The sequence below is a fragment of the Mytilus californianus genome, unplaced genomic scaffold, assembly GCF_021869535.1.
Source record: "Mytilus californianus isolate M0D057914Y unplaced genomic scaffold, xbMytCali1.0.p SCAF_4, whole genome shotgun sequence".
NCBI classification, from domain to species: domain Eukaryota; kingdom Metazoa; phylum Mollusca; class Bivalvia; order Mytilida; family Mytilidae; genus Mytilus; species Mytilus californianus.
Window position 1 is genome coordinate 64624748 of NW_026262690.1, and position 17863 is coordinate 64642610.

At 32.6% G+C, this 17863-nt stretch overlaps 1 protein-coding gene across 1 annotated transcript; it reads right to left on the minus strand.

The window, feature by feature from the left end:
* Nucleotides 1–3219: 3219 nt before the first annotated feature.
* Nucleotides 3220–17725, minus strand: LOC127738318 (mediator of RNA polymerase II transcription subunit 6-like). The gene is made up of 8 exons (XM_052249519.1): nucleotides 17626–17725; nucleotides 14815–14974; nucleotides 8423–8514; nucleotides 7169–7251; nucleotides 6557–6596; nucleotides 5422–5493; nucleotides 4007–4141; nucleotides 3220–3518 (listed from the first exon to the last, which is right to left on the minus strand). The coding sequence occupies exons 1-8, from the start codon at nucleotides 17639–17641 to the stop codon at nucleotides 3400–3402; spliced, it is 717 nt and encodes a 238-aa protein (XP_052105479.1). The 5' UTR covers nucleotides 17642–17725; the 3' UTR covers nucleotides 3220–3399.
* Nucleotides 17726–17863: the final 138 nt, after the last annotated feature.

Genomic DNA, 17863 nt, shown 5'->3' on the forward strand with positions numbered 1-17863 from the left:
TTTAATCACCTTATTTTCTCACTTATTATTACAAAATTACTATATTAGGTATAAAGAATCATTGCAAAGTGTACATGTCCTTCAGGTAGGGTTCACGACACCTTGACCTCATTTCATGGATCAGTGATCAAGGTTAAGTTTTCATGGTCAAATCCCTCTCAGATACTCAGATATATATGTCAACTATATTTGGTCACCATTTTGGTGTATTGAATGATTGTAAGGTGTATATGAACATCTAGCAGGGTTCATCTGACCATGAAGTCATTTTAATGATTCATTGGTCAACATTAAGTTTAGTGGCAAGGTCTGTTTCTCAGATATATTTTAATCTTAAGCAATAGGCCAACATACATTTGTTCGTGCTAAGGTCTCTTTCCAAGATACTATAAGGAAAGGTCAATTATATTTGGTATATCCTCAGTAGGACATTTATCTTTAAAGACTTTCAAAACAAAATTTCCTGAAGGGATACATATGGTTTATTCAAACACCCCAAGAAAATGTATAATGGGGTATGGTTCAATGTTTATCCATATCCACAGTATACATTTCAAAGTTCACACTAACAAATATACAATGACTTTTTTCCTCAATCATCAGTGGTCTTAACTGACACAGATATTATGATAATACTCAAAGTACAAGGGATCCAAAACTCTACGGTTTCATGTTTCTGTTAAATCAAAGGTAGACTTTAAAAGAATTTGTACCCACAATATATACTGAGCAGTTTTTGTCGAGCCTGCGACTTTTGTCGCAGAAAGCTCGACATAGGGATAGCGATCCGGCGGCGGCGGCGGCGGCGTTAGCTAACTTCTTAAAAGCTTTATATTTTAGAAGATGGAAGACCTGGATGCTTCATACTTTGTATATGGATGCCTCATGTTACGAAGTTTCCGTCAGTCACATGTCCAATGTCCTTGACCTCATTTTCATGGTTCAGTGACTACTTGAAAAAAAAGTTCAGATTTTTTGTAATGTTAAATTCTCTCTTATTATAAGTAATAGGATAACTATATTTGGTATGTGCGTACCTTGCAAGGTCCTCATGCCCGTCAGACAGTTTTCACTTGACCTCGACCTCATTTCATGGATCAGTGAACAAGGTTAAGTTTTCGTGGTCAAGTCCATATCTCAGATACTATAAGCAATAGGTCTAGTATATTCGGTGTATGGAAGGACTGTAAGGTGTACATGTCCAACTGGCAGGTGTCATCTGACCTTGACCTCATTTTCATGGTTCAGTGGTTATAGTTAAGTTTTTGTGTTTTGGTCTGTTTTTCTTATACTGTATGCAATAGGTCTACTATATTTGGTGTATGGAATGATTGTAAGGTGTACATGTCTAGCTGGCAGGTGTCATCTGACCTTGACCTCATTTTCATGGTTCAGTGGTCAAAGTTAAGTTTTTGAGTTTTGGTCTTTTTTTCTAATACTGCATGCAATAGGTCAGCTATATTTGGTGTATGGAATGATTGTAAGGTGTACATGTCTAGCTGGCAGGTGTCATCTTACCTTGACCTCATTTTCATGGTTCAGTGGTCAAAGTTAAGTTTTTGAGTTTTGGTCTTTTTTTCTAATACTATATGCAATAGTTCAACTATATTTGGTGTATGGAAATATTTTATGATCTATATGTCAGTCACGCAGGTTTTATTTGACCTTGACCTCATTTTCAAGGTTCATTGCTCAGTGTTAAGTTTTTGTGTTTTGGTCTGTTTTTCTTAAACTATAAGCAATAGGTCAACTATATTTGTTGTATGGAAGAATTGTTAGCTGTACATGCCTGCCTAGCATGGTTCATCTGACCTTGACCTCATTTTCATGGTTCATTGGTCAATGTTTAGTTTACTTGGTTAATGTTAAGTTTATGTGACAGTTGTAATAAAGCTTTATATTTAGGACTATCAACATAATATCAATGATTAGTAAAGAAGGCGAGACATTTCAGCGTGTGCACTCTTGTCTGTACTACAAGGGGGAATAACTCTGACAATATTTTGATAATCATGAAATAAAATATGCACTTTTTTGTTGAGTGGTAAACAAGAATCATTCCCATCTATGGAGGACAATTGAAAATTTCAATTAATAATAAATTTGTCTGGCTAGAAATAATGCAGTTTTTATAAGATTTTTAAACTGAAAAGAGAGGATACGATGTATGGCTTTACAGCCTGTAAATTGTTGATATTGCATTCTTCACTGCAAGTTGTAATGTGATCAAAAGCTAGCAAAACTCCATGCAAACTAGTGGTAGGGGCCATCTTGAAATTGCAGTGGGGCATGTGTATTATCTTAGCTCCATAATAATACCTCTTTGTTGTGTTAAGATGAACAACAGCTTTTTGTCTGTGTGTATCTCGATTTGTGTCACGAATAAATTCATTCTTGAAAATATTAACAAATATTAGTAATTGAATAATTGGACAAGACCAATACCCTGTCTGGAACAGCATCCACATGGTGCAGTTTTAAAGAACCAACTTCATTGCAATAAAGTTTTGAAAAGTCTCAAGCGAAAAAATTGTTCATTGTCATACCTGTCCGAAATAGGTGCACATCTTTAATCCTTGTGCAAATTTTAAATTGTGTCAATGGAAAACTGCTGGAGTTAAAAGAAAACAAATTCTAAGTTCCCTCTATAGCAGTCAATGACAAATACGACAAAAAAAATTACAGACACACTTATTATGTTTTTGCTTTGTGTGTGTAATGTTTTTGTATTGACATTTAATAAATGTTTCTGTGAGCTTTTAATGTGCTTTTTTGTGCTTCATACATAATTTGCATATCTTAAATTTGCTTTGAATTTTATTTGTACGTGCTTTTGGGTTTTAAATACATGCTTTCTATGATTTGAATTAATGTATGTGTTGCAGTCTTCTTTAATTAATTGTATGAATGTGTTTGTTTGTTTTAAAGCTAAATGCAATCATCATAGTTCTACTATATTTATCTTGCTAACTTTAAATGAAGCTTATTTATTTGATCCATAAAAAATGTACATCTGCAATCTTTGTGTAATCAATGTTGAAGAGACGTTGGAGTAAGTTTCAAATAATACAAACTGGGTTGCTCTATGTGTTACAGACAGAATAATGGACCAAGTCAAGTGGTACCTAGACCTGCTCTTGACTCTGAAGACGCAGGTAATAAAGACAATATGAAGGGTCATTCATTTGTGAAAAATAATGCAACCAAATCTGGAAAAAATAAGTGAATCAGATCTTTATTTTTCTTCAATTCTGTCCTTCTTTCTATTGCACCTACTAGAAAAGCACAATCTGACAACAGCTAAATACAATTTGCAATGGCAAACACTGCACATAATTCAACACTGATTGTGATGACAAAATAGAAACTGCTGAGATGTATGATCAAGTCTTATGTTTATCATCTAATTAATTTGGGTTTTTTGTCTGGAGGTGGTTTTATAGAAGTATTTGACTTGTCATCTGGTCTCTCTTGTTTTATCTCTTGTTTGATAACTGGTTCCTGTTTTACTGGTTCTTCTATAAAAAAATAAGTAAAAAAATTAAATCCATGTTTATAAACAACTACACAAAAGAAATTTACCAGTATTGCTATAACATAGTTTTTATGAAATTTATGGCACACTATAAAATAAAAACACTAGGATGATTTCAAAGCTCAAGGCTATGCAAGCAATTAATTATATATAAGATCCCTGACAATTCACTTTAACATACATATAACGAGTGGTTCAATGCAATGCAATAGAAAAATCTGTTTCTGTAATGACTTCAGTTTATTTATGGTCAAATACTGTTTCTGATTTATGGAAAAAAACTAGTATTGTAGTGTTTTGAGTGTTTTTGAATTCATAGCACATTACACATTTCAAATCAATTAAAAACAAGCATTGTATGTCATATTAGTTTGTATACTTAGACTGGTTTCCTTATTTGTGGTTTCTTTTTCTCTTTAGAAAATCTAAAGATTATCATCAAAATGTTTCAATATGCAAATAATGTGTTACCTTTAACTTCTGGCTGTATTGGTGGAACAACTTTAGGTGGAAATTTCCTGGCAAGTTCTCCAAGTAATAAATCAACTCTCTGTCTTTGGAAAACTGAGCTAGGTTCTTCCTTCTTTTCTTTAGAATCACTTTTCTCTAAAAGCATATATTAAATATAATATTGTCTGAAAAATATTAACATATATATGTATTTTCATATTGAATCAGTAAAAATAAAACTCATCTAACACCATGTAGAATATTCAGTAGATAAACTAGGTTTTTGTGTTGATATCACATTGATGAATATCCAATATCTTTTATTCATAAAAATTCATAAGGGTTCCGCGGAAACCCAGTGTCTCGCCTACTTTTACTGCTAGTCACAGGCTCAACAAAAATGGGGAAAAAATTATTAAAAATTTTCCTATAGATACTATCTTTTGATTGAGAAGAAGCTTCTGTCCAAGTTTGGTAAAAATCCAGAATGGTTTATGAATCTAATACATGTTTTAAAAACTTTAACTACCGACTATGTAATGTTAATTGGAAGAAAAACTAAGTCCATTTATAAGTTATATACGGAAAAACAGGAAATAAATTTTACAAAATTTCCTTCTAGATACTAGCTTTTGATCATAAACAAGCTTCTGTCCAAGTTTGGTACAAATCCAGGATAGTTTAAGAAAGTTATTAAAATTTGTAAAACTTTAACCACAGAGTGAATGTAATGTTAACTGGCAGAAAAACTAAGTCCATTTATAAGTAAAATACGGATAAATAGGATTTTTTTTTACAAAATTTTCTTCTGGATACTATCTTATGATCATAAACAAGCTTCTGTCCAAGTTTGGTAGAAATCCAGGATAGTTTACGAAAGTTATTAAAATTTTAAAAACTTTAACCACAGAGTGAATATTTGTGGACGCCGCCTCAGACGGAATGTAGAATCGCTATGTCTCGCTTTTGCGACAAAAGTCGCAGGCTCGACAAAAATGATAGATGATGCTGCTTCTGGAAATTATTTACCTTCATTTTAATAAAAGATTCCCGAGGTCATTAGGAAGTTGACAATTATAGGAAGAAATAAAAAATATAATGCAGTTGTATTAATTTATGTTACATATTTAGGACTAGTGGTAGGTGAAGATCCAATAGTAGTCATACAAGAAGTGTGGGTTAGAAATTATTCTTTGTCACAAACAGTCTAAAACTTTTCTTTTGAAATTCATTCATTCTTTATATCGAAAAAGTCTGTGAAATCATTGTACCTTGAGACAAACAAAAATACAATGTTGGTTATTCACCATTAAACCAACATTATTGGAAAATCCACTTGACTAGTAAAAGTAAATTGTGAAAAGTCCCTTCCCAAATTTTAAGGTTGGGATTATTGACCCCCACATTATTTAAATCCTTGTTAATAATATACATACCTGATTTATCTTCTTGGTCTGAGAACTCCCACCAATACCCTTTTGATGGTGTATATCTTGAAAATGACTGTGCTACAATTAATTGAATAAAGAATGGTTATTACTTTATATCAAGTGCATATCAAACATTTCTGTACATTTCATGTTTGAAATGACATTTGTTTGAAATATTTAGTTAAACCCCACATTGATTTATACAAAAAGTTCAATAAAATTGATTTTTACAGTGTGTTCTTAATATGTTACGTTGTTATATCACTGTCAGGTACGGGGGAGGGTCGAGTACTCACAATTATGCATGGTTAACCCCACCACATTCTTTATGTGCCTGTCCCAAGTCAGGAGCTTGCAACTCAGTGGTTGTCTTTTGTTGCTGTATGCCATATTTGTTTTTTGTTTATTGTTTTAGCATATAACGGGCTGTTGATATCTTCTCTGAATTGTTTCACATTTTGTTATGATTATCATTAAGCTCTGGGGGCCTTGGTGGCTGAGTGGTTTTGGTCGTCGAACTACTGTATCACTAGCCTGTCAACACTGAGGTTGTGAGTTTGAATCCCCCATGTGGCAGGTGCACTCGACTCTTATCTTAATTGACTAGGATTGTAAGTTTAAGCTCTGATTCATTGTTCCTGAAAAAAATGTGACAATTATTTCATCCATATTCAGGACCATATGGCCATGTGTAAGAATATACATATATGTGTATATGTGTCCATATGATAGAGTGATGAAGTTGATAAGCAATCATGGATGTGAAAATGGATCACACAGTATAGCATGCTCATCTGAAGTGAGATTTCTGGAAGCTCTGATTCTTAGTTACTGAGCAAAATGTAATAAACATTTCATGGCCATTGTGTGTAAAGAAGAAGAAGAATATATATAAGAATATATAAGCATTTGGTAAACAGGAAGATGATGGATGAATGTGAAAACACAGTTCATGTATACAGCATGCTCACAGGAAGCTCTGATTTGTAGTTCCTTAAAAAATGTGACTAGAATTTCATTTGACTAACAAATGAACAGTCACACAAGTGGACAGAGGTAAATCACTATCCCCCTCTGTCACTGTCAGAGCGGTTATAAAACTCTATCTATAGTGAACAGTTCAGAATACATCTCTACATACCTTCTACAAATGCTGATTGCAAATTAAACAGAGTATTTAGCTGAAAGTAAAAAAAAAAATGAATGAACAAGCATCATCAATTTTAGATTGAAGATAGCCATTCCATATTCAAGTTTTCTCTGTAAATTAAATACATATACAATGTTCACTCTAGTAGATTTTCTATAGGCTTGTATGCAGACCTTGACAATACCATAAAATCAAATATCCACGAAAATTTAAGTTTTCCCAATCCACGAAAAAAAATGAATCCACAGTATTCCTTAAAACCCAGTGTCTTATTATCTTTTTGGCTACAGACATATATTTTCATCTATACATTTTCTATGTTGACAAAGCAAACAAATGCGTTGAATTCTGAATATTTTTTAAAAGATTCTCTTCCCTTTTAGGTTTTATTATTGGAATGCATTCCCCAAAAGATAGAAAAAGTTGTGAATTTGAAATATAAAGATGACTTTGAATTCAAAATTGTATGTAAAAGTCTCTTCCAGTATTTCTAAAAGTGATTCTTGACAAAGATGTTTTGAGTCGAAAACTCAGTTGCAGACTACTAACTCTGACATTTTTCAGAGTACCAGCTCTCTTTCATTTGTCAAATTTTCAACTTACCAATCTAGAATTAATAACAGATCCTAAATCAGGTGCTTGGTATACCACTCCAGCTATGATATAGTAATCTGCTAAGGGTGTCACTGAAAGATTCAATAATCACATCAAAGGCAATGTGACAGAAACTGATTTTAGAATTTGGATTCAAAAATATTTTGATCCAAAATGTTAGAGGCAGTGTTTTCATTTTGATATAAAAAATATAGATCTGACAAAAAAAAAATGTGTGTATAACATAAAAGTGTGTTAACAGAACTTCTATAAACTAGCATGTCTTCCACAAAAACAAATAAAAAATATAAAATTTTTATTGACAATCAAGATGCCCAGAATAGAGCTGTACAACCAATACATATGTTTTTTAAAAGTCAGCATAATGATAATTGATAATCAGAATTTAATACACAATTGCTGTCCACATATATAAACCAGTGGTTCCTTTGGTATAAAAATGTATCCTTCAAATTGCCTTTTTTTATTGGTAGCAATATTTCATTGGCACCAAAATTATATCTGCCATCTGATTAATTCTGAGGAGGCTAAATGACACAGTGGTCTAAGTAATTAATCACTAGTCTGACAACTCTGAGATGTGTTAGTCTGGTTGACTAAGATCATTTTTGACAATTTTCCTGCCTAGATGTGTATTCTTTCAAAGTACGGGTACTCCTGCTTTCTCCACCAATAAAAACTGGTTGTCAGGATATAAGTTCATATAGCCAATGTAGCTGAAAGTGGTATACAATAAAAAAAAAAAAAACTTCTTTCTGATTATCTCTAAAAAAAAATAAAAATCAAAAATTTCCATGGACAACCATTTAACACTAAACAAGTGTGTCCACAGATCTGCATGTTTTCATGCTGCTAAATATGTCAAAGAGGAAGTAATATGTAAGTGTTCTACACAGGATCTGAAGTAAAACTATGTTTTGGATTATCAGCCATCCTGGATTTCAACTGACACAAGAATCACTGTATTCTAACCTTATTGTAAAATTAGTTCTTGTCATCCATCAAGTGGACACTCACTCCTGTTATGTTTGGTCATTGTTGTTTCTACTTTTTATAAGCAGTAAACATACAGCACCAATGACTTTTGATTTATTTGTGTGGATGTGTAGCTATCTCATTAGTACACCACATACTTCCTTCATTCAGAACAATGACACAGATTGTAATAACCATCAAGTCTTATAAAAGAGAGCAAATTTGAACTATGTATAAATTTATGTTAACATATTACGAGTAACTAACCTTGTTGTGGAGAATGTCTGTGTTGCTTCCTAACAACATACAAAATTGGCTCCTGTACATGTAACAACATATATTCTAATCCTGTCATATTACTGTAAATAAATATTATATTCACTTTAATAGATGCTTTATCATAGATGTACATTTATACTTGGTTTCATATATTTCAATTGTTAATATTTAAGGAACATGTAATGGAACATGTTTTCTGTTGTATACTATACAATGGTTAGTATTTTACTCAGAGCATTGTTTAGCAGGGGTTTGACCTATCATGTTATAAGATAGAAAAATAACCAATAAGTTCCATAAAACTGAATAAATTTAAAATAAAATGCTTCGCTGGGGCGCAGCTTGATACGACCGCAGAGGTCGAACCCTGAACAGTTGGGGCAAGTATGGACACAACATTCAAGCTTGATACAGCTCTGAATTTGGATTGTTATTAAATATTTGACACAGCATAGGTTTCTGACACAGAAAGAATGTGGTCTAAGAACTTGAATTTTTTTAATTTACCTATTATGGTCCAATGTCCAAAATCAAAATACATGGTTAGATTCAGCATATCAAAGAACCCCATATATTCAATTTTTGTTAAAATCAAACAAAGTTTAATTTTGGACCCCAACTTGGACAAACTTGAAAACTGGGCCCATAATCAAAAATCTAAACACATGTTTAGATTCAGCATATCAAAGAACCCCAAGAATTCAATTTTTGCTAAAATCAAACTAAGTTTAATTTTGGACCCTTTGGACCTTAATGTAGACCAATTTAAAAAACAGGACTTAAAATTAAAAATCTAAATACACGGTTAGATTTGGAATATCAAAGAACCCCAATAATTCAATTTTTGATGAAATCAAACAAAGTTTAATTTTGGACCCTTTTGACCTCAATATGAACCAATTTGATAGCGGGGCCCACAAATAAAAAATCTAAATTCATGGTTAGATTCAGCATATCAAAGAACCCCATATATTCAATTTTTGTTGAAATCAAAAAAAGTATAATTTTGGACCCCAACTTGGACCAACTTGAAAACTGGGCCCATAATCAAAAATCTAAACACATGTTTAGATTCAGCATATCAAAGAACCCCAAGAATTCAATTTTTGTTAAAATCAAACTAAGTTTAATTTTGGACCCTTTGGACCTCAATGAAGACCAATTTAAAAAACGGGACCCAAATTAAAAATCTAAAAACACGGTTAGATTTGGCATATCAAAGAACCCCAATAATTCAATTTTCGATGAAATCAAACAAAGTTTAATTTTGGACCCTTTTGACCTCAATATGAACCAATTTGATAGCGGGGCCTACAAATAAAAAATCTAAATACATGGTTTGATTCAGCATATCAAAGAACCTCATATATTCAATTTTTGTTGAAATCAAACAAAGTTTAATTTTGGACCCCAATTTGGACCAACTTGAAAACTGGGCCCATAATCAAAAATCTAAATACATGTTTAGATTCAGCATATCAAAGAACCCCATATATTCAATTTTTGTTGAAATCAAACAAAGTTTAAATACTGGACCCTATCTTGGACCAACTTGAAAACTGGGCCCATAATCAAAAATCTAAACACATGTTTAGATTCAGCATATCAAAGAACCCCAAGAATTCAATTTTTGTTAAAATCAAACTAAGTTTAATTTGGACCCTTTGGACCTCAATGTAGACCAATTTAAAAAAACAGGACCCAAAATTAAAAACCTAAATACACGGTTAGATTTGGAATATCAAAGAACCCCAATAATTCAATTTTAGATGAAATCAAACAAAGTTTAATTTTGGACCCTTTTGACCTCAATATGAACCAATTAGATAACGGGGTCCACAAATAAAAAATCTAAATACATGGTTAGATTCAGCATATCAAAGAACCCCATATATTCAATTTTTGTTGAAATCAAACAAAGTTTAATTTTGGACCCCAATTTGGACCAACTTGAAAACTGGGCCAAAAATCAAAAATCTAAATACATGTTTAGATTCAGCATATCAAAGAACCTCATATATTCAATTTTTGCTAAAATCAAACAAAGTTTAATTTTGGACCCTTTGGACATTAATGTAGACCAATTTGAAAACTGGACCCAAAATTAAAAATCTAAATACACTGTTAGATTCGGCATAACAAATAAATAAATGTGATCAAAGATTTTACAAATCTAATGCGCCATACTGTGCAATTAAAGATTACTTCTTGAAATTTTTCAATATTTGAAATTTGAAAAAAAAATAATATTTGAAGAATAATTCTTTTTAATTTCTGAAATCTGAAATGAGAAAAATTGGCCCCCCCCAATTTCTTTTTATCCCCCCCCCCTTTTTCCCCCCAAAAAATTCTTTCCCTCAAGATATGGTCATAATCTCAATTCAAATTTCCAATGGAGTTGGCAACCATAATTACCCATTTAAATTTACCATAGTGCTAACTTAATCTATTTTATAATAGAATTAATAAAAATATAGTGTCAAATCTTTCATATGGATTTTTTTGTAAAAAAAAAAGATGAAAACATTTGCAGATATTTTTACTGGTCTTCCTTTATAAATATGCATTTCTTTAAACATAATTTAAAAGCAGTGTAAGGGAAGTAACCAAAACGTTGTATTTGGATTACCTCCCTTACACTGTTTTAGATTATCTTTATTGTTCATTAACCATTACTTTATACATAATTTAAAAGCAGTGTAAGGGAGATAATTTCAATGATGTATTTGATTTATCTCCCTTACACTGCTTTAAATTATGTTTTGTACTAAAGTATTTGTCCATTGACCAGGACAACCTTGTTTTTCCCCCTTTTTTGCCCCTAATTCCTAAACGGTTTGAGCCATAACCCCCCAAAGCAAATCCTAACCATCCCTTTGTGGTATGGAAACTTGTAGTATAATTTCAGAGAGATCCATACACCGTTCCACAGTTATTGTCTGGAAACTAGAAAATGCTTATTTTTGGCCCCTTTTAGGCCCCTAATTCCTTAACTGTTGGTACCATAACCCCCAAAATCAATCCCAACCTTCCTTTTGTGGTATTTAACCTTATGGTCAAATTTCAAAAAGATCCATTCACTTAAACTAAAGTTAGAGTGCGAAAACCAATATGTATTCGGACGACGACGACGACGACGACGCCGGACGACGACGACGCCAAAGTCATACCAATATACGACCACAAAATTTTTTTGCGGCCGTATAAAAATGACCAGAACTCTAACTGCTTCTGATGATCTATTCTCAATACTGTGTGGAATGTGTAATGCTCAATTATGTGTTGTATCACTGGTATGTGTAATGCTAAATAATGTGGGGTTTGTGTAATGCTCAATAATGAGTGGTATTACTGGTATAGGGAATGCTCAACAATGAGTGGTTTGTGTAATGCTAAATAATGTGTGGTATATGTAAAAGAAATACATAAGGTCATGGTCAAGTTCTGCTTGTGCAAAGTATGTAGTTGTTTCAGTTTTTCATCACTATTCATTGTATTCCATTGACTTTTATCATTAAACCATTGACATTGAAATCAGAATATCCTATGAAAACCTAAATTTGGTCTTTGGAAATAGCAAAACAGTGGATTCTGGTATATTTTGAACAATATTTTAAGTAAGGTAATTTTTTTTAAAAAAGGTACCAGTGCAAAATTTATTTGACACTTTGATAGCCAATGAGCTGTTTCCATTTTTTTCCTACAGTATACATGTACCACTGCATGACAACATAAAGCTGCAAATTTTACAAATTAATAAAATGCTCCGCAGGGCGCAGCTTGATACGACCGCAGAGGTCGAACCCTGAACAGTTGGGGCAAGTATGGACACAACATTCAAGCTTGATACAGCTTTGCATTTGGATTGTGATTAAATATTTGACACAGCATAGGTTTCTGACACAGTATGAATGTGGTCTAAGAACTTAAAAATTTTAAATTGGACATTCACCTATTATGGTCCAATATCCAAAATCTAAATACATGGTTAGATTCAGCATATCAAAGAACCCCAAGAATTCAATTTTTGATGAAATCAAACAAAGTTTAATTTTTGACCCTTTTGACCTCAATGTGGACAAAGTTGATAACGGAGCCCAAAAATCAAAAATCTAAATACATGGTTAGATTCAGCATATCAAAGAACCCCATATATTCAATTTTTGTTGAAATCAAACAAAAAAAAGTTTAATTTTGGACCCCGATATGGACCAACTTGAAAACTGGGCCCATAATCAAAAATCTAAATACATGTTTAGATTCAGCATATCAAAGAACCCTAAGAATTCAATTTTTGTTAAAATCAAACTAAGTTTAATTTTGGACCCTTTGGACCTTAATGTAGACCAATTTGAAAACGGAACCAAAAATTAAGAATCTAAATACACGGTTAGATTCGGCATATCAAAGAACCCCAATAATTCAATTTTTAATGAAATCAAACAAAGTTTAATTTTGGACTCTTTGGACCTCAATGTGGACCAATTTAAAAACGGGGCCCAAAATCCAAAAACTAAATACACGGTTAGATTCAGCATATTAAAGAACCCCAAGAATTCAAGAATAAAACCCCATTGAAATTGGTCAAGAAATAAGCAATTTATACGAAGTATCTTCTTTTGCACAATACTGTGCAATTAAATATTTCTTGCTATTGCGCAATACTGTACAATTGACAATGTCTTGCTATTGCGCAATATTGTGCTATTGGATATTTCTTGCTATTGCGCAATACTGTGCAATTGAAAATTTCTTGCTATTGCGCAATACTGTGCAATTGAAGATTTCTTGCTATTGTGCAATACTGTGCAATTGAAAATTTCTTGCTATTGCACAATACTTATTATATAATAATTTACACATCCTGTTTGGTGTGTATCTCCTACCATATCATTATTATTTGCTTTTAAATATAAATCAGAAATAACCAACTTAAAATGAGAAATTTTAAAAGAAAAAAAAAAGGAAAAAAAGAAAAAAAAGGAAAAAAAAAAAAAATCCCTCCCCCCAAATTTTTTGAACCCCCTTATGATTTATCACCCCCAAACTCAATCCCAGCCTTCCCTTTGAGGTATGGTACCTTGCAGTACAATTTCAGAGAGATCCATACACTTGAACACAAGTTATTGTCTGGAAACTAGAAAAATGTGTTTTTTGGCCCCTTTTTGGCCCCAAATTCCTAAACGTTTAGGGCAGTTACCCCCAAACTCAAACTCAGCTTTCCCTTTGTGATATGGAACCTTGTAGTACAATTTCAGAAAGATCCATACACTTACACACAAGTTATTGTCCTGAAACTAGAAAAATGCTTGTTTTTTGCTCCTTTTTGGCCCCTAATTCCTAAAATATTGAGGCAATTACCCCCATCATCAATCCCAGCCTTCCCTTTGTGGTATGGTACCTTGCAGTACAATTTCAGAGAGATCCATACACTTGAACACAAGTTATTGTCTGGAAACTAGAAAAATGCTTATTTTTGGCCCCTTTTTGGCCCCCAATTCCTAAACGTTTCGGCAATTACCCCCAAACTCAATTCCAGCTTTCCCTTTGTGATATGGAACCTTGTAGTACAATTTCAGAAAGATCCATACACTTACACACAAGTTATTGTCATGAAACTAGAAAAATGCTTGTTTTTTGCCCCTTTTTTGGCCCCTAATTCCTAAAATTCTGAGGCAATTACCCCCAAAATCAATCCCAGGATTCCTTTTGTGATATGGAACCTTGTGGTACAATGTCAGAGAGATCCATACACTAACACACAAGTTATGTCTGGAAGTTACAAAAATGCTTATTTTTGGCCCGTTTTTGGCCCCTAATTCCTTTACTGTTGGTACCATAACCCCCAAAATCAATCCCAACCTTCCTTTTGTGGTACTGAACCTTGTGGTAAAATATCATAGAGATCCATTCACTTAAACTAAAGTTAGAGTGCGAAAACCAATGTGTCTTCGGACGACGACGACGACGACGACGACGACGACGACGCCAACGTCATACCAATATACAACCACAAAAATTTTTTTGCAGTCGTATAAAAAGGATATTAACTTAATTTTGCCCTTTAATTGCTTTCACAAATAATTCTGACACATACTTAACTACTGAAAAAATGCTGTTGACTTGAAGAGAATGATTATGTACTTAAACAATCTGACTTTTCAGAACCTAAGGAATAGAATCTTATTTATATTTCTTAAAAAGATTGATATAATTAAAAAAATAACATGGACTTTCATAGCCAGTTAAAAATTAATTCTTACTAAAATTTTGTGAATCATCATATAAAATACCCAAATTGACCCTATAAATGTGATCACTGATGAGTAATGATTAATCAATATCACAATAAATATAATGAGTTTTATTGGAATGATTACTTGAGTTGATCTTGGCTTAGTCTTTGCATCTTGATAATCTCATTATTGCAAGTTCTATCATAGAATGGGTTACTTCTTTCACCGAAATAATCCAGGATGTTGTTTGGATTAAGTAATGGTATCCATGCTGTATCATGCCAACTTATTCCTAATGGATTATCTGAAATTAAACAAGAACAATTGTAAAAGTCTTATTGGGTCAAAAAAATCTTCGCTTATAAACTTTGCCACATACCGGTACATGCATTTATAATTTGAAGTAAAAGAGAGGATCTATAACTACTTATCTTTGAACAGATCTGTCAGATTTACAGGAAAGATGCTTATTTTCAAACTTGAAACAATTTATTTTATACATGTCATACATGTATACATACAGTATAATACTGGGCAGTCTTTTTCTATAAAGTTACTATAAAACAGCGAAATTGTAAGATAGGAAAATTTTATGTGCATGTACATTAAGTAACCCTTAATGTGTGGGGCCATACCATTACAGCTTCCTCCCAAAATACTGTTTTTGGCTCTAATGGCCCTTCATTCTTTTGGAGGTCAACTGTATAAATGAACATGTACTTCGAAAAATTTATGTTAAAAACCTAAAAAAAGATAAGGACAGTTAAGCATTTTTATGGAGACAAAAACATTTAAAAAAATGCCCTATGGTTTTTCAATAAGAACTATAGCAATTTTACTTTAAAAATTATATATAATTTGCAAAAATCTTGTTCGCACACGTCCACATTCATCGAATTTATGTTGTTTCCTTTGAAAATTTATAATCTTTTTTTTTTGGCAATCAGATTTAACGCACGTTGCTATAGTTTACATTAAAGGAAACGCCTCAGACAGCCTGTAGGTGGTGCTCTTGGCATTGGAGTGTAAAACAACACTGTTTTGTACACAAATATGGCAACATAAAAGACATTTGGAAATAATTTTAACAATATCTTAAGGATTATGACCCTTTCTATAGGCTTGTGTATTACGAAATTTTCAAAGTGCTACAGTATCAAAACAGCAAAAATACAGAATATAAGTGATGCGCCATTTTGTACATATACCAAAGGGAAACGTTGTGCAAAGCGATACTGTTTATTGTTTCATTGCATTGAATAGAAAATGGGGATTTTGTGGCAAATAAAGCCAAGATTTTTGAAAAAAATCTGCAGACTTTATTACAGAGATTTTCTTTATGAAATTATAAATATAGATTACTCACTTGTTTGTCCATGATGTGCTAGCATTTATTGTTTATAAAAAGTCCTAAACAACCTTTATATTCCTACAAGAAGTACTTGAATAAGTCCATATTTATACTTATTTTAACGAATACCTTTATTTATTTAGTATTTAACTGGTAACAGTTATTCCACGAGGACGTGGTGTGCCGGAGGCCTATCTTACACTGACACACCAAGTCCGATTGGGACAATTATCATCCCAGCTTTTCTCGACTATAGGAAAAAATATTTAAGCTCCATAACATCTAGTTCAGAATGCCATACAATAATTATAATATACTTTATATTTTACTCTATAGTATATACCCTTAAGAGCCCCCAAATGTTTAAATATGTTAAATTAACAGTGAGTTTATATCCAGTCGTCCTGGTTTAGGGGTATGAATCATGGCTTCATATGCTTAAGGTCTCGAGTTGGATTCCCCGCATAGACACTGGAAATTTAGTGGATTTTTTCTACATAAATTTTGAAAGTTAGTCTTATTTCTGCATAAATATTTCTAAGTTTTATTATGTGTTCGACGTTCCCACCAAAATGTTACAGAACAAAAGAAAGCATGCAGAACAAAGAAACTCAAGGTAAGGTGATCTGGTAGGGGGTGATCCTACTCAGATCACCCCTCTTAGAACAAAGGAGTTGGGATGTAAGTTTTAGGGAAATAATTGCAAGAACTGCATGCAATAATCCTCTATCTACATGTATTGAGACCTTAATTGTCAAATATAGGAGTACAAGGGGAAAGGCTGTGGTTTCTTTATAAAAAAAAATCCATATGTAGCATTGTAACAACAAAAGGGAACATAATCCTTAAGTTTTTGTTAAAAATTTTGTCCATGTGTTATGATGAATCTTACTAGATACACAGAGAAAATATTGTAGCCCACACCTGCACTCACATTAGTCATGTCAACGTATATTTGTTCCACCTAACAGAAGTTCCACTGGAAACTTTGTTATAAACAATGTCATAATATCTGTTCCTGTTGGAACAAATATTCTATACCATTTATTCTGTTAGGAACATTTACTGTAAGTTTTATTCCAGTGGAAATAATATTCCAGAATATTGTTTCCATTTGGAACTTATATTATGAAGGAACTTCTATTCCGTGACAATCGCTATTTGACCGCCATTACTGGACATCACCAAGGTTCCCGTAAAATTTTGGAGTCATAACACAACATATCTGACGTCACAATGGAAAAGTGATTGTTGTATGACGTCAATAGTTCAAAAGGCGCAGATTCTTGGGTCAACCGGCGCAGATTTCCATATAGCGATAAGGTGTATAATTTGCCATTATTCTCTAATTTTAATACTCAATGTTCGATTATGGCTTAAAACTGCGTATCTAGAGGTAACATGTATTTGAAATCAAGTTCAAACACATAATCTCTAAAAATATGAAAAGACATTGAAATCCAAATAAAAAAAAAATGGGGGAAGCCGGCAAATTTATTTTAATTTTTAAGCTACTTAAGATGTTTTTGGCTACTTATAACTCCTGTCATATATTCTACATTCCAATATATCAGTCTTTCTAGAATTTTAAACCTTAAATTTACCCTTATCCAAAGACATCGCTTATCAGAAATTTGCTTGTTAAAATTTGCACTTTTCTATTACAAGATTATGCAGTCGCCATTTTGAGTGTCACGTGATAACTTTCGTTAACAAGACATTTCGGCATTAAGACACATCGGAACCTAGGTCCAAAGGTCCGAAGACAGTTCGGCATCCGTTTTGGACATTAGTTTTTCTTGTCATCTAGGCTGTTTCTTAGTACATATACATCATTTGATT